The 19,802-nt window shown below is 45.7% G+C and overlaps 1 protein-coding gene across 1 annotated transcript in view; it reads right to left on the bottom strand.

Annotated features, from left to right (window-relative positions):
* Nucleotides 1-7,862: 7,862 nt before the first annotated feature.
* The window catches only part of LOC119778471 (polypeptide N-acetylgalactosaminyltransferase 10-like), a 38,217-nt gene continuing 26,277 nt past the window's right edge, over nt 7,863-19,802 (bottom strand). The window contains exons 5-8 of the mRNA XM_038277684.1: nt 16,089-16,310; nt 12,091-12,207; nt 9,810-9,959; nt 7,863-8,675 (exon numbers count right to left, since the gene is read on the bottom strand). Coding sequence (XP_038133612.1) covers nt 8,511-8,675; nt 9,810-9,959; nt 12,091-12,207; nt 16,089-16,310 — 654 coding nt within the window. The 3' untranslated portion in view covers nt 7,863-8,510. The remainder of the gene's footprint in view (nt 8,676-9,809; nt 9,960-12,090; nt 12,208-16,088; nt 16,311-19,802) is intronic.

Below are 19,802 nucleotides of genomic sequence, written 5' to 3'. Positions count from 1 at the left end.
AAGAGATTAGAAAGCTGTGCTGCAGATTTATTTAGGAAAAAAACGATTGGAATGAGCAGAAGCTTCCTCCTCCTGCTGTGGTTCAGCAACAGCCTCTGATAGACTGAAGCAATCACCCCAAAGACAAACCACAGCAAAAGGCTCCTCTGAGTGATCAAGTGACATTTGGAAAACAATCCTTTCATTAAGTTTTTGATCACTTCTTAGTCATCATTATATACGTAAAGGAAAAATTATAAATATACAAACAAACGACCCCCATTCCAAAGGGGGGGACCCGTTCATCCGTTTCTATTTGCATGTTTTCTAAACTAAAACCAGGCTTTGTTGGGCTGCTGGATAAAACCTGGAACTAAACGCTATTTCTGACATTTTGAACCGAAAAAGTTTCCTGGATGGAAGAGAAACGTCTTCAGACTTGGAAACAAAGTCCAGAGGATTGATTTTAACTTTTTTAACTTTCTTGGTTTCAGTCAAGGGGGTAACTTTGTGATAAAAGTTGGTGGAGGCGCTTTAAGGGTGGTGACTGATGGACCAAGTTTTTTTGAAGTAAATAAAACATTTACGTTAAGATTTCTCAAAAATTTGTGATCAGATTCGTTCATTTTTTGTGGCAGAAAAAGAAACAAAACAATTGGATTTAATATGAATCTGCACAATTTTTTTTTTTTTTCTCTTGTGGTATTAGATATGGGTGGGTGCAGGTGGGGGTGGGCTCCACAGGTATTAATGTATTAATTATATGCATAATGTATATTAATGTATTGATTGTAGGTATAAATAATGATCCATTGATTATTCCTGACCAGACTTTTCTGGTCTTCCTTCTCATGTTTAATCACACAAGAAACTGAAAAAACTTCCTCCAAATATAGAAACCTTTTTTATTTTACAGTTTCAGCAAAAATATCCTACATTTCCAGTTGGTTTGCACAGTTTGTTAAATATCTAAATACAGCTTTACGGTTGCAATTTCAGTAGAAAAAATATGGGATCTTTTTTTTTTTTTCAGTTACAAAATATACAGAACAACATTTCCAGATGTAGGCGAGGCGATCGGATGAAGCCGACACGCGGAAAACGCTCAAACAGCTCAAATAACAGGATCGTGTTTCATTCTGCCATCTTTGTTCCCAACATGACAGGAGGAAAAATAATAATGTCACAATAAAGAAGGACGGAACATTCAGAGTCTGCCAGATGATGCAGGGAAATTACTGCCAGAAAATATGTGGTTTGGTTGAACTGCTTTTATACTTTCAGTTTCATTCACGGTGAATTTATGCAGTTGCATTAAAGTTGAGGGTAGAGCTTCACTAAAATGCATAAAACTGAGAGAAAGCTGAAGTTAATAAAACCACTAAAACCCGAGAGACTGGGTTTAATGTTTAAAATGTCCAAACACATGTAAAGAGCTTTAGCCCACAGAGATGGGAGGCAAATGAAAGCTTCTGTAAACATCAAGGGAAACTTTCATTTCTAGGAAGACATTTTCATGCAAATTACAGCCTTGGTCTCAGACTGAACCTCCTGTTACAACGAGTTTAAATCATAATTACTCTTCTTATATATTCTCCATAAAGACTAGATTAAAGGAGTTTTTAAAGTCAAGAGAATCAGAGTTTTAAAGCATCAGATGAGAAACTTTTCTACAGAGATAAAGAGGATTGGGAATGTTTGGAGGAAAGAATTTCAATGATCAGATTTATCTGTTTTTCAGCTTAATTTAGCGACATTAGATCCTGAATCCCAACCTGAGAAAATAAAACCTTTTCCTAAACTCAACCCTTCAGCCTCGTCTCTGCAGGAACCTGCAGCAGATTTAATCAGGTTTGCCTGCAGACTGTGAAGCTTTTGCAGGAAAAACAAATAACTTGATTATGTTTTTAAAGGAACTTAAAGTTGAATCATTTTTCTGTCTCTTTAAATAACGTCCCGGTCAACTCCTCCCTCTTTCCTCAACACTCATTTTTTTTTTCTTTATTAAATATATTTAAGGTTTTATAATTAAAAGTTGAGGATTTAATAAATCCACTAGATTTTTTTCTACAGTTTGTTGTATTTTTTTACTCTACTGTCTATTTGATCACAGAATTCTTGCATAAAGCCGTTTTAAAGATAAACTGAACCTAAAACGATTTATTAGAGATCTGATAAGTTTATGATGTTTAGATTTTAAAATAGAGGTTATTTAACTCAGACCATCATCCTTATAAAAAGCTAATTAACAGCCTTCAAATTAAGGACCAAACTGTAATCTGCAAATAAAATGCCGTCTTTAAAATCCTCTTGCAAAATAAAACCTTATTTTCTTCTAGAACTTCTGTGCATCAGCCTGGTTATAAAGTCTACAATAAAATCGTTTCCTGGACAGAAAGGATCATCTGTTCTTCATCTGGTCGTCATCCCTTAACAAAATGCCCCCCTGGGTGGTTAGCCTCTTTGTCTATTTCTAAATAAAGGAATTAAACCTATAAAAAATTTTCAATGTTTATAAACTGATGTGGATGAAATCAGAACCTCGTCTCTCAGTGGGAAGAATCACAATAAAACCAAAGCTTGATGATCGACAACAACCGTATTAAAACACCGATAAACATGTCAGGGTAGATAAACTGCAGGGGAGCAAATAAACAAACATCTTTTTCTGAACATCTTTGCAAAATAAGATAAAAAAAAACATCAAATGAATGGAAAAAAAAAAACCTGCAGCATTTTATATCCAACATTTGTCTTTTTTAAAGACCACAGCAAAGGTTAGCTATTAGCAGGGAGGCGGGAGTGTCATGATATGGGACAGAAGGAGTGTGAGACGGATCAACGTCAGCGACAGGTTTACAGTTTCAGCTGCTTCCTCTGTCTGAACAAATATGGAAGAAGATCATTTTAGGATCAACATTTGGATGAAAATAACTAAAAAACAAAGAAAACCTGAAAAATGTTCAGTAATTTATAACTATATTAACACAAAGGTTTGCAAATAAACTACTGATTGAATCTGAATGATTTCTGTTAAATTCTGATCCTCTAAAGGTTTAATTTATTCTGGTGTTTTAGAAGAAATATCTGGATTTCTTAATTTATCTTAAAATAACCCATCAGCAGATTTAAAAGTTCATCACTTATAGGAGCTTTTTTTATTGCATCAGTGATTCCAGTTCAGTGAATTTAAGACTTTTATTTATTTTATTTTTCTAAATGAGAAAAGGAGCCTTTTGAATCCTTCACTATAGCAGAAACAGCCTGTCAGGAGCAGCCTGTCAGGAGCAGCCTGTCAGGAGCAGCCTGTCAGGAGCAGCCTGTCAGGAGCAGCCTGTCAGGAGCAGCCTGTAAGGAGCAGCCTGTCAGGAGCAGCCTGTCAGGAGCAGCCTGTCAGGAGCAGCCTGTAAGGAGCAGCCTGTCAGGAGCAGCCTGTCAGGAGCAGCCTGTCAGGAGCAGCCTGTCAGGAGCAGCCTGTAAGGAGCAGCCTGTCAGGAGCAGCCTGTCAGGAGCAGCCTGTCAGGAGCAGCCTGTCAGGAGCAGCCTGTCAGGAACAACCTGTCAGGAGCAGCCTGTCAGGAGCAGCCTGTCAGGAGCAGCCTGTCAGGAGCAGCCTGTCAGGAGCAGCCTGTCAGGAGCAGCCTGTAAGGAGCAGCCTATCAGGAGCAGCCTGTCAGGAGCAGCCTGTCAGGAACAACCTGTCAGGAGCAGCCTGTCAGGAGCAGCCTGTCAGGAGCAGCCTGTCAGGAGCAGCCTGTCAGGAACAACCTGTAAGGAGCAGCCTGTAAGGAGCAGCCTATCAGGAGCAGCCTATCAGGAGCAGCCTGTCAGGAGCAGCCTGTCAGGAGCAGCCTGTCAGGAGCAGCCTGTAAGCAGCAGCCTATCAGGAGCAGCCTGTAAGGAGCAGCCTGTCAGGAACAACCTGTCAGGAGCAGCCTGTCAGGAGCAGCCTGTAAGGAGCAGCCTGTCAGGAACAACCTGTAAGGAGCAGCCTGTCAGGAGCAGCCTGTCAGGAGCAGCCTGTCAGGAGCAGCCTGTAAGGAGCAGCCTGTCAGGAGCAGCCTGTCAGGAGCAGCCTGTAAGGAGCAGCCTGTCAGGAGCAGCCTGTCAGGAACAACCTGTCAGGAGCAGCCTGTAAGGAGCAGCCTGTCAGGAACAACCTGTAAGGAGCAGCCTGTAAGGAGCAGCCTGTCAGGAGCAGCCTGTCAGGAGCAGCCTGTCAGGAACAACCTGTCAGGAGCAGCCTGTCAGGAGCAGCCTGTCAGGAGCAGCCTGTCAGGAACAACCTGTAAGGAGCAGCCTGTCAGGAACAACCTGTCAGGAGCAGCCTGTCAGGAGCAGCCTGTAAGGAGCAGCCTGTCAGGAGCAGCCTGTAAGGAGCAGCCTGTAAGGAGCAGCCTGTCAGGAACAACCTGTAAGGAGCAGCCTGTAAGGAGCAGCCTGTAAGGAGCAGCCTGTCAGGAACAACCTGTAAGGAGCAGCCTGTCAGGAGCAGCCTGTCAGGAGCAGCCTGTCAGGAGCAGCCTGTAAGGAGCAGCCTGTCAGGAGCAGCCTGTCAGGAGCAGCCTGTAAGGAGCAGCCTGTCAGGAGCAGCCTGTCAGGAACAACCTGTCAGGAGCAGCCTGTAAGGAGCAGCCTGTCAGGAACAACCTGTAAGGAGCAGCCTGTAAGGAGCAGCCTGTCAGGAGCAGCCTGTCAGGAGCAGCCTGTCAGGAACAACCTGTCAGGAGCAGCCTGTCAGGAGCAGCCTGTCAGGAGCAGCCTGTCAGGAACAACCTGTAAGGAGCAGCCTGTCAGGAACAACCTGTCAGGAGCAGCCTGTCAGGAGCAGCCTGTAAGGAGCAGCCTGTCAGGAGCAGCCTGTCAGGAGCAGCCTGTCAGGAACAACCTGTCAGGAGCAGCCTGTCAGGAGCAGCCTGTAAGGAGCAGCCTGTCAGGAGCAGCCTGTCAGGAGCAGCCTGTCAGGAGCAGCCTGTCAGGAGCAGCCTGTCAGGAGCAGCCTGTCAGTCCCTCCTGGTCTGTCAGCCTGCAGGAGTTTGGTCCCTCTGGGGCACCGTAGCTGAGCTTCCCCACCGGGTCAAATGTCACTAAACGGCGGGGAGGCCTGACCAGACATGTAGCTGGAGGTTGGTGTGTGTGTGTGTGGGGGGGGTAAATTTATATAATTTTTATTTTTTTCTCTAATAAAAATAAGATGATCGCATCGTTTGACTTTTAATGCAGATTTTATAATAATCAACTTAGTGTTTTTCTAGAGACATTTGGTCAGAATCCAGATTCCTGCCTTTAGTGCTGAAACATGAATGATTATTTATCACATCAGGCGGCTTAATGAAGACGTTTTAAACGAGCAAATTATTTCAGCTTAAAGTCACAGAAAGAATTAAAAAGAACAATCTCTGGGGGGGGGCGGTGTTTCAGCTTTCTTTTTTTGGGCATGGGGGGGTATATGGAGCACAATTCTGATGTGAAGCTGATTCATTATTGCAGTTTTTAGGACTGGACTCGATATGCAGAAAATAAAACTGGACTTAAACCCAGAAATTCACTGAAACAACAAATTATTTTCATTGGAGTTACTGGAACTGTGAAAACTACTGAGAAATGAGAAAATCCCGAAATAAAAACACTTTACTGTTAAATAAATGAAAGTTGAGGAAAAATTTAAATAATTTACACAAAACATCTGAAAAGATCAGGATTTCTAACCGACACCGGGTTTTCCTCTCTGCCAATGAAGCACTTTTTATCGGAAACATCAAAGAAAAGAAGCAACAAAAATAAAACTAGCATAATGACCTGATTACAAAGATCAGCACAGGCTGCAGCGAAGCTTTAAATGCATGAAGAACTATGGAGGAAATCAAAGTGTCTCCATAGCTGGATGCTTTCAGTGTGCTCAGGTTTAAACTGGGATGCATAGACGGCACCACAGCTTCTATTATTAGGCCTGATATTAAAGTCACAGAACGACTTCACCAGGAATCTGCAAACGTTCGGAGTCCAAAAAAGGCACAAAGATTTCATTCAAGTTTATCTAAACCTCAGTGCTTCAGACGCATCGGTTAACCAATCACAGGACGGTCTACCTTAGATGGGCGGGACTAGAGGGAATAGAACTGGACCTGAAACACGGGGCAGCAAACGAAGATTAGACTGAACCTCCTCCTCTACCAAGACAAGCAAGCAGGAGGAGGCAGAGAATAAAGCTGGAGGAGGTGCAGAAGGAGGCAGAGGATAAAGCTGCAGGAGGTGCAGGAAGAGGCAGAAGATAAAGCTGCAGGAGGTGCAGAAGGAGGCAGAGGATAAAGCTGGAGGAGGTGCAGAAGGAGGCAGAGGATAAAGCTGGAGGAGGTGCAGAAGGAGGCAGAGGATAAAGCTGGAGGAGGTGCAGGAGGAGGCAGAGGATAAAGCTGGAGGAGGTGCAGGAGGAGGCAGAGGATAAAGCTGGAGGAGGTGCAGAAGGAGGCAGAGGATAAAGCTGGAGGAGGTGCAGAAGGAGGCAGAGGATAAAGCTGCAGGAGGTGCAGGAAGAGGCAGAGCATAAAGCTGGAGGAGGTGCAGAAGGAGGCAGAGGATAAAGCTGGAGGAGGTCCAGGAGGAGGCAGAGGATAAAGCTGCAGGAGGTGCAGGAAGAGGCAGAGCATAAAGCTGGAGGAGGTGCAGAAGGAGGCAGAGCATAAAGCTGGAGGAGGTGCAGAAGGAGGCAGAGGATAAAGCTGGAGGAGGTGCAGAAGGAGGCAGAGCATAAAGCTGGAGGAGGTGCAGGAGGAGGCAGAGGATAAAGCTGGAGGAGGTGCAGGAGGAGGCAGAGGATAAAGCTGGAGGAGGTGCAGAAGGAGGCAGAGGATAAAGCTGCAGGAGGTGCAGGAAGAGGCAGAGCATAAAGCTGGAGGAGGTGCAGAAGGAGGCAGAGGATAAAGCTGCAGGAGGTGCAGGAAGAGGCAGAGCATAAAGCTGGAGGAGGTGCAGAAGGAGGCAGAGGATAAAGCTGCAGGAGGTGCAGGAAGAGGCAGAGCATAAAGCTGGAGGAGGTGCAGAAGGAGGCAGAGGATAAAGCTGCAGGAGGTGCAGGAAGAGGCAGAGCATAAAGCTGCAGGAGGTGCAGAAGGAGGCAGAGGATAAAGCTGGAGGAGGTGCAGGAGGAGGCAGAGGATAAAGCTGCAGGAGGTGCAGGAAGAGGCAGAGCATAAAGCTGGAGGAGGTGCAGAAGGAGGCAGAGCATAAAGCTGGAGGAGGTGCAGAAGGAGGCAGAGCATAAAGCTGGAGGAGGTGCAGGAAGAGGCAGAGCATAAAGCTGGAGGAGGTGCAGAAGGAGGCAGAGAATAAAGCTGGAGGAGGTGCAGAAGGAGGCAGAGCATAAAGCTGGAGGAGGTGCAGGAGGAGGCAGAGGATAAAGCTGGAGGAGGTGCAGGAGGAGGCAGAGCATAAAGCTGGAGGAGGTGCAGAAGGAGGCAGAGCATAAAGCTGGAGGAGGTGCAGGAGGAGGCAGAGCATAAAGCTGGAGGAGGTGCAGGAGGAGGCAGAGCATAAAGCTGGAGGAGGTGCAGGAGGAGGCAGAGGATAAAGCTGGAGGAGGTGCAGAAGGAGGCAGAGGATAAAGCTGCAGGAGGTGCAGGAAGAGGCAGAGCATAAAGCTGGAGGAGGTGCAGAAGGAGGCAGAGGATAAAGCTGGAGGAGGTGCAGGAGGAGGCAGAGGATAAAGCTGCAGGAGGTGCAGGAAGAGGCAGAGCATAAAGCTGGAGGAGGTGCAGAAGGAGGCAGAGCATAAAGCTGGAGGAGGTGCAGAAGGAGGCAGAGCATAAAGCTGGATGAGGTGCAGGAGGAGGCAGAGCATAAAGCTGGAGGAGGTGCAGAAGGAGGCAGAGCATAAAGCTGGAGGAGGTGCAGAAGGAGGCAGAGCATAAAGCTGGAGGAGGTGCAGGAGGAGGCAGAGCATAAAGCTGGAGGAGGTGCAGAAGGAGGCAGAGCATAAAGCTGGAGGAGGTGCAGGAGGAGGCAGACTGGTCTCCTGGCAGCTCTGCCTGCAGGCGTGGAGCAGGGAGGCGCTGTGGAGGAGAAGCCATTTGTTGGCTGATTTTCAGAGCGGTTCTGCTCGGCTTCACCGGGTGTCAGGATGACTTTGGCTCTGAACAAACCAGCCCCCCCCCCCTCCCCAGGGAGGCTGTCAGAGCTGCAGAGACATGAGAGGATTTAAAAGGAAGAGAATGGAAAGGGGGGGCAAAGGTGCAGCCATGCAGGGAGATAGAGACAGACGTGAGGGCAGAACATGGGGGGGGGGTGGGGGTGGGGTGATGATTCAGTAGCAAAACCAGAAGTTAGACAGACCCGCTGCCAAAGCACAACTAAAACCCCTTAAATCACTTAAACCATCAATCAAGAACAATTTCAGGTTCTCCTTCAACTTTCCTGCAGGATTCAACATCTTGATTTAGTTCTCCTAACTTTGCAATAAAAACAGGCTCCGCCCCAAGCAAACAGGGGGGGCCCCGGTTACACCAGCAGCTCCAGGACTCTCCGCTCTGAGCCGCTCACTTCATCCCACGGTTAAAGTGCTCCAAAACGGTGGAGTTAGTTTTCTCAAAGATCCACTGCTGGCTGGAGGACGAAGGGTCACAGGTGTTCATGAAGATCCGCCTCTCGTTGGCGTTGCTGTCCACGCAGCTGTTGCTGACGGGGTGATAGAGGCTTTTGTCCTGGAAAACCAGACAGGAAGGAAGACTGTGAGACTTTCTGATGGATTATTAACAGATTTCAGAGATGATTTTATTTATTCCAGACTCTAAAATATCAGGAACGATCCGGCGTTTAGTTTAGCAGCAGAGGCAGCTGTTGGTCTGTATGAGCAGCTATGGAAAGACATCAGCAATATAATGAGCCAACATTTAAAGGGATGAAAGAATAAAATTAATCTTATTGACTCCAGTGATCTTAGAGCTTATAAAGCAAAAAAATATAGAAAATGACTGATGAGCTTTATTTTAGACTCTAGATTTATCATTTATATTGATTATATTGTTTACATTGATGACAGGAAATATAGAAAAAAAACGTTTATTTTCTCTAAATATATATATTAGTATGTTGAGCAGTGGGTAGCACTGCTGCCTTGCAGCAAGAAGGTTCTGGGTTCCATTCCCGGCCCGGGGTCTTTCTGCATGGAGTTTGCATGTTCTCCCTGAGCATGGTGGGTTCTCTCCGGGTACTCCAGCTTCCTCCCACAGTCCAAAAACATGACTGTTAGGTTCATTGGATTCTCTAAATCCTCCTTAGGTGTGAATGAATGGTTGTTTGTCTCTGTGTTGCCCTGAGATGGACTGGAGACCTGTCCAGGGTGGACCCCCTCCCTCACCCGTAGAAATCTGCAGATAGACACCAGCCCCCCTCACCACCCCAGCTGGGATGAAGCGTGTCAGATCAGTGGGTGGATGTTGCAGGTTTATGAATAAGGTGCATCTAAAGCTTGGCCTAACTTCCATCATCAGCAGGAAAACTAGGGGAAAATGACTGGAAATGAATGAAGGTGCCCCCCCCCATACTGTGGTGGGATCCTCAGGGATCGGTGCTGAATTCATTGAATAAAATGACCAACATTCTTCTACCACATCATGATTGATGGACAGACAGTAAAACAAAGGTTGCTGCCAAAGGTGGTTCAACTAGATTCTATTAAAGTTTCAGTTTGTCTAATTAGCATAATAACATAAATGCTGCTGTATAATTTTAAACTGAGTAAGGAGAAAACCATCACCAGATGCATTAAAGCCTCTGAATAAAGCTGCACATTATTGATTCCTTCCCTGTATTCAGAGTCAAATGGCGTGCCGTACCTTCCTGTAGCGCCACAGCTGGTTTCCCCTCATGCCGTGGCAGTCGTACAGCGTTACAGGACTGTGGTGTGAAACGGCATCAAAGCAGACTTTCTTGGTGTGCATTGGGTCACCAACCCTGATGTCTTCTCTCCAGCCAAAGGTGAACACCTGCAGGAAAGCAGGACTCCATTAGGAATCCAGACTAATCAATCTGGGAAAGCAGACTTTGATCATCTGGTCTCCATCCACCAGTACTTTACTGGTTTTCATCTAAAGCTTGAAGCTGCAGCGTCTCTGACTCTCCCATATTTCTCCTTCTGTAAAGACCTGAGGAGATCATCCACTGAGGGACCTGGAGGGATTTCCAGCAAACCCATTTCTCTTCCGTGCCAAAAAACAACGACTTGCAAACATGTCGCAAATAAAACTACAAAAGCTCTTTGGACAAAAGCAATTAAACTGTGGAAGCTGTGAGACTTCCAGGAAACTAAGGGGACGTTTAATCCATTAAGGTTGCATTATGAGCTCAGTTTAAAGCTTCTCCAAACACCAGCCTTTGGAGACTTTAGGAGGTAATGAAGTCCTCGCCTGTGTTTGACATTCATGTCCGTTTAGCTGAGAGGGATGATTCATAAAGAGACAATAAGAAGGTGAAACCAGTGCGGACGAATGTTAGATCCATACTTTATTACTGGAATGTTTGGTCAGAGAGACTGAAAGGTTTATTATAAGAATCAGGTTAATAAACCTAAAGCTGCAGAATGACACATCATTAAATATATTTCATTGCTTCAGATGTTAGCAGCTGGTTTCCTATAAAATGTTTTAACTGATCGCTCATCAGAACATTGTTGTTTTAATCTGGACTCTTAATTAGATCTGCAGTTAGACTGAAACTGCTAAAAGCAGAGCAGTAAGAGGAAACGTTTGAAAACTTTACTGGGTTAAAATCAGCCTGATTGCATAAAGAAGCAGCTCTCTGGTAATCATATAATATATATTAGCAGGAACATGAGCTCATTCAGTTTCATACGGTTCTAAGACTTTACAGATTTCTGCACCAGCTGCATACAATTGCTTTCCAATTAAATTAGGTTGCCCTGTTGCATTATTATGTAATATTATTATTGTTTCTGGTCCATCTGTTAGTAAAAAACTAAGTTTTTCAGTATTTACCATAAAGACACGTTTAGTGAGTAAATAAGGAAGTAAATTCTGCAGCAGAGACCTGGAAAGAAAAACTCTAAGATCAGGTGTTTCCTGCTTCTTTTAAACACGCATTAAACTCTGATATTGTTTATCTTATAAAGTCATCTCTGCTTCCAGTGTTTAGCTTTCACTGAAACCTACACTTCTTACTATCTATACTCTAATATCTATACAAACTAGTCCATTCTGCAGGGTTTGGGTGTCTCCTTCCTATAACTGATATTTCATGTTACCTAATTCTGTTTTAACTAAATAAAACGTAATTTATCTGTGTAAGTATGTGACTTTACGCCTAAACTTAAACTGAAATGCTTGAATTAGTTTGAATCTAATGTATTTTTCATGTTTTGCTTCTATAATTATTTTTCTGTAAAGTATTGAACTGAACAGAACCTTCCTGTAGAGCAAACCGGGTCAGAACACTGGTCTGCCTGCAGATACAGAAACATTTATTATATCTCTTAATCCTAAACAAATGTTTTGTCGGAGACCAATTAACTAACTGAGCTACAGTGATAAGAAGGTCTTAAGCTGTTAAACTACGCCGCCTAATGTGGCAGAGATAAGAAAATTAATTACCTGCAGCAAAGATGTGAGAGCAGAGGCCGCCTAAAGTTCTGCAGAACAAACTTAAATATACTGACTGAACATAGGCAAAACTAACACTGACCTAAAAGTAGTAAATCTTTAAAACTGAAACTATTATCATCATTATACAAACTAAAAATGCAAATATAAATAAATAAAAAAAGATGGAAGCTAAAATACTTGAGGATATTCCAGTTCCTGAAAAGAACAGAACCAGAGGCAGAAATTAACCTTCAGAAACAGCAAGAAGCCTTTTAAACTGCAGCCTAGAAACACAGAGGCAGCAGAGAAGCCAAATGTTTCCCAGTAAACAAGATAAAACCAGTAAAACTCCCTGAAACTGTTCCTGTCTGGGATCCCTCCTCATCCCAGCTGCTTATTCTTTCTAACGACTTTTACATTAATTAACAAGCGTAATGAAAACCACTTTGAACAAAAAGAAATGAATGAATAATGTAAACATTCAGATGAAATGAATCAGTAAAAGTGGGATAGGTTGTACCTGTCCATGACTCCAGCTAACGTCCACCCGGCCCTTCACGCAGCTCTCCAGACGGATGGGGCTTCCAGACACAAAGTGTTTGCTCTCCAAGCACAACCCGCTGCCGACGTTACGGACCTTCAGCGACACACAGTAGATACATCACAGCCAGGAAAAGCACTGAAGCTGCAGAAGCAGCAATTAGGTACGGGATTTAAAAACTGTTCTTAACAGAAACATAATCTAACAGACGCACATCTGGACAAACACCTGTAACAGTCAAAATAACAAGTCAGAGTTATGCTTAATAAAGTCTGATGTCTTTAAACTAGTTTATTCTATGAATTCATTAGGTTACAGTGTAGATTATGCTAAAACCACATAAACTATCAACATTATGACCTCCCATTGCCACCCATGGCCTCCCATGGTTTCCCATGGTCTCCTATGGTCTCCCATGACCTACCATGGTCTCTCATGGCCACCCATGGCCTCCCATGGTCTCTCATGGCCTCCCATGGTCTCTCATGGCCACCCATGGTCTCCCATGGCCTCCCATGATCTCCAATGGTCTCCCATGGTCTCCAATGGTTTCCCATGGCCACCCATGGTCTCTCATGGCCTCCCATTGTTTCTCATGGCCTCTCATGGTCACCCATGGTTTCCCAGGGTCTCCTATGGTCTCCCATGGCCTCCCATGGTCTCTCATGGCCTCCCATGGTTTCCCATGGCCACCCATGGTCTCTCATGGCCTCCCATGGTCTCCCATGGTCTCTCATGGCCTCCCATGGTCTCTCATGGCCTTCCATGGTCTCCCATGGTCTCTCATGGTCTCCCATGGCCACCCATTGTTTCTCATGGCCTCTCATGGTCACCCATGGTTTCCCAGGGTCTCCTATGGTCTCCCATGACCTCCCATGGTCTCCCATGGTTTCCCATGACCTCCCATGGTCTCCCATGGTCTCTCATGACCTCCCATGGTTTCCCATGACCTCCCATGGTCTCCCATGGTCTCTCATGGCCTCCATGGGTGGCCCATAGGAGACCATAGGAGACCATGGGAAACCATGGCCTCCCATGGTTTCCCATGGCCACCCATAGTCTCCCATGGCCTCCCATGGTCTCTCATGGCCTCCCATGGTCTCCCATGGCCACCCATGGTCTCTCATGGCCTCCCATGGTCTCTCATGGCCTCCGATGGTCTCCCATGGTTTCCCATGGCCACCCATGGTCTCTCATGGCCTCCCATGGTCTCCCATGGTCTCTCATGGCCTCCCATGGTCTCCCATGGCCACCCATGGTCTCTCATGGCCTCCCATTGTCTCCCATGGTCTCTCATGGCCTCCCATGGTCTCCCATGGCCACCCATTGTTTCTCATGGCCTCTCATGGTCACCCATGGTTTCCCAGGGTCTCCTATGGTCTCCCATGACCTCCCATGGTCTCCCATGGTTTCCCATGACCTCCCATGGTCTCCCATGGACTCTCATGGCCTCCATGGGTGGCCCATAGGAGACCATGGGAGACCATGGCCTCCCATGGTTTCCCATGGCCACCCATAGTCTCTCATGGCCACCCATAGTCTCTCATGGTTTCCCATGGCCACCCATAGTCTCTCATGGCCTCCCATGGTCTCTCATGGCCTCCCATGGCCTCCCATGGTTTCCCATGGTCTCCTATGGTCTCCCATGACCTACCATGGTCTCTCATGGCCACCCATGGTCTCCCATGGCCTCCCATGGTCTCTCATGGCCTCCCATGGTCTCTCATGGCCTCCCGTGGTCTCTCATGGCCACCCATGGTCTCCCATGGCCTCCCATGGTCTCTCATGGCCACCCATGGTCTCCCATGGTCTCTCATGGCCTCCCATGGTCTCTCATGGCCTCCCATGGTCTCTCATGGCCACCCATGGTCTCCCATGGCCTCCCATGGTCTCTCATGGCCACCCATGGTCTCCCATGGCCTCCCATGGTCTCTCATGGCCTCCCATGGTCTCTCATGGCCTCCCATGGTCTCTCATGGTCTCCCATGGCCACCCATGGTCTCCCGTGATCTCCAATGGTCTCCCATGGCCACCCATGGTCTCCCATGATCTCCAATGGTCTCCCATGGTCTCCCATGGTCTCTCATGGCCTCCCATGGCCACCCATTGTTTCTCATGGCCTCTCATGGTCACCCATGGTTTCCCAGGGTCTCCTATGGTCTCCCATGGCCTCCCATGGTCTCTCATGGCCTCCCATGGTTTCCCATGGCCACCCATGGTCTCTCATGGCCTCCCATGGTCTCCCATGGTCTCTCATGGCCTCCAATGGTCTCCCATGGTCTCTCATGGCCTCCCATGGTCTCCCATGGTCTCTCATGGTCTCCCATGGCCACCCATTGTTTCTCATGGCCTCTCATGGTCACCCATGGTTTCCCAGGGTCTCCTATGGTCTCCCATGACCTCCCATGGTCTCCCATGGTTTCCCATGACCTCCCATGGTCTCCCATGGTCTCTCATGACCTCCCATGGTTTCCCATGACCTCCCATGGTCTCCCATGGTCTCTCATGGCCTCCATGGGTGGCCCATAGGAGACCATAGGAGACCATGGGAGACCATGGCCTCCCATGGTTTCCCATGGCCACCCATAGTCTCCCATGGCCTCCCATGGTCTCTCATGGCCTCCCATGGTCTCCCATGGCCACCCATGGTCTCTCATGGCCTCCCATGGTCTCTCATGGCCTCCCATGGTCTCTCATGGCCTCCCATGGTCTCCCATGGTTTCTCATGGCCTCCCATGGTCTCCCATGGCCACCCATGGTCTCTCATGGCCTCCCATGGTCTCTCATGGCCTCCCATGGTCTCCCATGGCCACCCATTGTTTCTCATGGCCTCTCATGGTCACCCATGGTTTCCCAGGGTCTCCTATGGTCTCCCATGACCTCCCATGGTCTCCCATGGTTTCCCATGACCTCCCATGGTCTCCCATGGTCTCTCATGGCCTCCATGGGTGGCCCATAGGAGACCATAGGAGACCATGGGAGACCATGGCCTCCCATGGTTTCCCATGGCCACCCATAGTCTCTCATGGCCACCCATAGTCTCTCATGGTTTCCCATGGCCACCCATAGTCTCTCATGGCCTCCCATGGTTTCCCATGGCCTCCCATGGTTTCCCATGGCCACCCATAGTCTCTCATGGCCACCCATAGTCTCTCATGGCCACCCATAGTCTCTCATGGCCACCCATAGTCTCTCATGGCCACCCATAGTCTCTCATGGCCACCCATAGTCTCTCATGGTTTCCCATGGCCACCCATAGTCTCTCATGGCCTCCCATGGTCTCCCATGGTTTCCCATGGCCTCCCATGGCTTCCCATGGCCACCCATAGTCTCTCATGGCCTCCCATGGTTTCCCATGGCCTCCGAAGGTCTCTCATGGCCTCCCATGGTCTCTCATGGCCTCCCATGGTCTCCCATGGTTTCCCATGGCCTCCCATGGTCTCTCATGGCCTCCCATGGTCTCTCATGACCTCCCATGGTCTCCCATGGCCTCCCATGGTCTGTTGCCTGTCAGGTGCGCAGATTGACCTCCTCATGGTCAAACATGGTTTCCCATGACCTCCCATGGTCTCTCATGGCCTCCATGGGTGGCCCATAGGAGACCATAGGAGATCATGGGAGACCATGGCCTCCCATGGTTTCCCATGGCCACCCATGGTCTCTCATGGCCTCCCATGGTTTCCCATGGTCTCCCATGGTCTCTCATGGCCTCCCATGGTCTCCCATGGCCTCCCATGGTCTGTTGCCTGTCAGGTGCGCAGACTGACCTCCTCATGGTCAAACATGGCGTTCATTACGTCCATGACTCCAACAGAAGTCCAATAATGAAACATCAGGTGGAATTCAGCCCAAAGCGTTTTGATGGCAACAAAAAACATTTGACTGAGATGCCAAAAATATTACATCTTTATAACTTTAAATCTATTCTAGATTATTAATTCAAACTAACTTAAACAGTGAACTAAAGGAAAGCTTACCTCCCCCCATGCAGCAGCGGGGGGCTCCACAGGCGGGTAATGTTTAGGCAGATCCCAGGCCACCTCGCTCATGAACCACTTAAAATTCTTGCAGTTGAGTTTGCTGCGTAGCTCCTTCTGCGACGTCACGTCTCCTGCTGACAGGTGGCGGTACTCGGGCCGCCGCTGGTAGATGTACTCGGCGTACTCATCCATCCACACCTCTGCTACACGCTTCAGGTTCTGAAATCAGAGCAGAATTATTCAGCTACGGCCATTTTATATTAATCCTTCTCCTTACACACAGAAACATATAGAGTTTAATTCTGTTACTTTTTATGAATATCGCTTAAATAAGTTTTGTAGCAACAATAAGCAATTTCTTTGAAGACACCATGGAGAAGATCGCTGACTGAAAATTCCAGCAGTCCCTAAGTGACTGACCAAGACGGTAAGCCGTAAAGGTCATGCCAAAGAGGACGGCCATTAACTGACTGCTACATTCAAACATAGTATTAAAGTATCGATCATTATAAGACATTTTAATCAAAGAAAACAGTGATGTAGACGTAACAGTAACATTAGCAGCCTTGACAGATAACAGGTTAATTCAGGCCCTGGGAAACATTTGATCCTTTCACTAAGCTACCTCTGACATACGGGCAGGTTTAGAAAATAATGTCCAATGCTAAGGAGAAACTGGACGGTAACTCAGGGGTCTAAAGTCCTCTTTTAAGATCAAAGGCAGTTAGAGTTTATTCAACTATCAAGGTCCGATAGCCTGAGAGAGACGGGAGAGGAACAGAATCCATTTGCTTCAGATTTAAGACACAGAAGTAAAGATTTTTTAATATAAACCGTCTGATCTCCAAACTAAGGAGACGTCTGATTTATTTACAGCAAGATTGAAACAACTATTACCTGCTTCTGCTGTACAGTGCAGAGAAACACCTTTAAGTGAGGCAAACTTCTCTGATTAGTTTTATGTGTTTATTTCCTAATTAATGAGAAGTCATTTTTAATAACATTAAACATTATTACTTAATTTAACAAAAATTAATACCAGATATAAATAATCAGTGTTTAATCAGCGGCAGTGTAAGTTTAAAAAAATTTGAAATTAACCTAAATTGATATTAGAACTAATTTTAGAAACATTCTACAAACAAAGCGATGTTATCTCTTTAATAAATTCTGGCAATATGAACATCTGAGTGTAAATATTACTGTATCAAATGACTAGATTCCAAATTTGGCTTCAAATTCCCATGTAGAAACAATCCACCAGGGTAATTAGAGATTCAAGCACTTGAAGCTTTATTAATGTAAAGGATTAGAGGAAGGAGCTGCTTCTGAAGCGTGCCTGCATGTTTAGGAGAACAGGCTGAAGCCTTAGAGGTACGAACGATGAAAGGAAGAATAATCTGGGCTCAGCAATGCTCCCAGGGCAGAATAAAAACATCTCCTCCAGCCTCACAGCTACAGATGTTTTGGGAAAGTGCTTCCAGCCACACAGAGACCCTGCAGCACGGCTCATTGCCTGCAGCCAAACTAAAGCTCTCAGCTACTTTAGCTGAACCTGAGAGCAGCGCCTGCTTTTCCCAGCAGGCTGACTGCATTCACAGGATCCTGTGATCCACACAGGCTGTCAGCAAAGCCGTCTGGAGGATTTCAGATTCACAACCGCAGCGGCTGCTAGAGGGACCTGCTGACTGTAGCAGTTATAGGAGAAATATGCTTCCTCACTGAGACATGCTCAAAGACTTTTATACTGAAATGGGACAGGAAGATTATTTACTTTAAACTTCTACAACTTAGAAATGCTCCAACAATACAAACTCAAGAATCCAGATTCAAATATATTTAGATAAATTACAACAAAAATGCAAAGTTGGGATGTTTGGAGCAGTGAACACTAAAGCCAAGATGAAACAAAGAATTCAAGCACTGCTGGTATAAACCTGTGAAAGCACGCTATCAAGCTAATGTCTAACGTGACTAAAACAGTCCTGCTTCTCAGTTCACAACAACGTGAGTACGGACTCATGTTCTCGCCATCATGTTCTTAAGAAGAACCCAGGAAAGTCTGGACTCTGGGAGAACAGGAGCACGCAGAATCAATCTGGGTCAGCTGGAACAGAAGCGTACTGATGACATCACCACACGCTCTGCTCTTCTAGAGCTGCATTTCACCTCCTGTTATTAATAGTCTCTAGATTATAATAAATTATGACTTTTTTTATTTAGTGGAGGAATAATAATGAACACAGTCAGATTAACACAAATCAAATGAACATTTTACCAAATAAAACAATCAAACCTCCATCAGAGCCAGCGGTGCTTCACACACGGCTATGCAGAGAGAGGACTGCTGCAGACGGGCTAACGTTAGCCCTGGCTGCTGCAGACGTTTATTATTAAAACTAATAATATAAGATATTATTAGTTTTGGTCACATTTTAGTCATTGAGATATGGGATAGTTTTAGTCGGTTTTAGTCGAGTAAAACCTAAAACTGTTTTATTCTAGTCTAGTAAGTAGTAGTGCAGTAGTGTAGCATTGTAAGTAGTGTAAGTAGTAATGCATTTTAAGCGTCTGAACGACGACCTGCTAATTGTTATTTCATCTTGTTGAATAAAACTCACACCCTTAACTCTCTTAACGTAAAACAACACTGGACTAAAAGAGAATATTTAAACAGGAGTTTGTTTTTTTAAGTGTTGATGGAGAGAAAAGATAAAAGTGTTTTTTTCATTTGAACTCTGTGCTGATTTCTGTCAGACTGACTTTATTCACTGGATGAAAGACGATCGTATCTCAGGATCCAAAGGACCCCTGTCACCACCAACATCTCTCCGCCTGATTTCCATCACAAAACGCATCTAAAAATGTTGCTAAATGAAAAGACTTTTTTTAATTATCATTATTTGTATTTTTTCCTCACAAACAAGTTTGAACCTTTTTATTTTTTCTGGCTCCTATGGATCCTCAGGCGGCACATAACCAAAGCCTTGGATATCCTCCCGTCTTCTCTGCAGAAGTAGTTTCAGACGCATTTCTTATTCTCTGTCAAGTTTCTAGGATGTTTTGCTTCTTTCAGATAGTTCAGCTCTTTGTCTGTAAGCCGTTCAACCTGAGCTGCATTTATACAGGATGTTCTCCAGGCCTTAAAATCACCATGTTGAACAGATTAACCACCCCTGACACCCACCTCCATCCTCAGCCTCTTCACTCTGGCTTCTCTCTTCTGTCCAACCTGTTATATTGACCCCAGTCAGTTAAACTAACTCGCCTTATGAATCTCTCCCATCCGCTCAGATTCACTGTTTGTTATGTTAACTTTTCATTCCTCTCATAAGGTCACTACGTCTACAGGCTCTAACACATGCGTCCACAGCAGCGCACAGATCACGCTGCCATCAGCAAACATCCCTGCATCAACCGCTCTGTCCAACTGCAACAAAAAGGACTTTTAAAAAGGTTATTCTAAGTTTACCTTTAGGGAAAGCAAAGTAAATAATTACCACATTCTTTTAATAATACATTTTTGTAATATTCAGAGATCATGTAAAACGACACATTTCCAATCATAAATGTTGCTTTTTTTCATGACGTTGCCAACGAGGATAACAAATACCAATTATGATGATTTTATATCCCATTGTCACTGCAACTATTCTTAAATAATACATAATTTTATCTTTTTAGCTTTTCTTTGGTATATATTTTTCCACA

Source organism: Cyprinodon tularosa, unplaced genomic scaffold (assembly GCF_016077235.1).
Source record: "Cyprinodon tularosa strain WSP-4 unplaced genomic scaffold, ASM1607723v1 ctg1339, whole genome shotgun sequence".
In the NCBI taxonomy this organism is placed as follows: Eukaryota; Metazoa; Chordata; class Actinopteri; order Cyprinodontiformes; family Cyprinodontidae; genus Cyprinodon; species Cyprinodon tularosa.
This window is presented reverse-complemented; position numbering and strand designations above follow the sequence as displayed.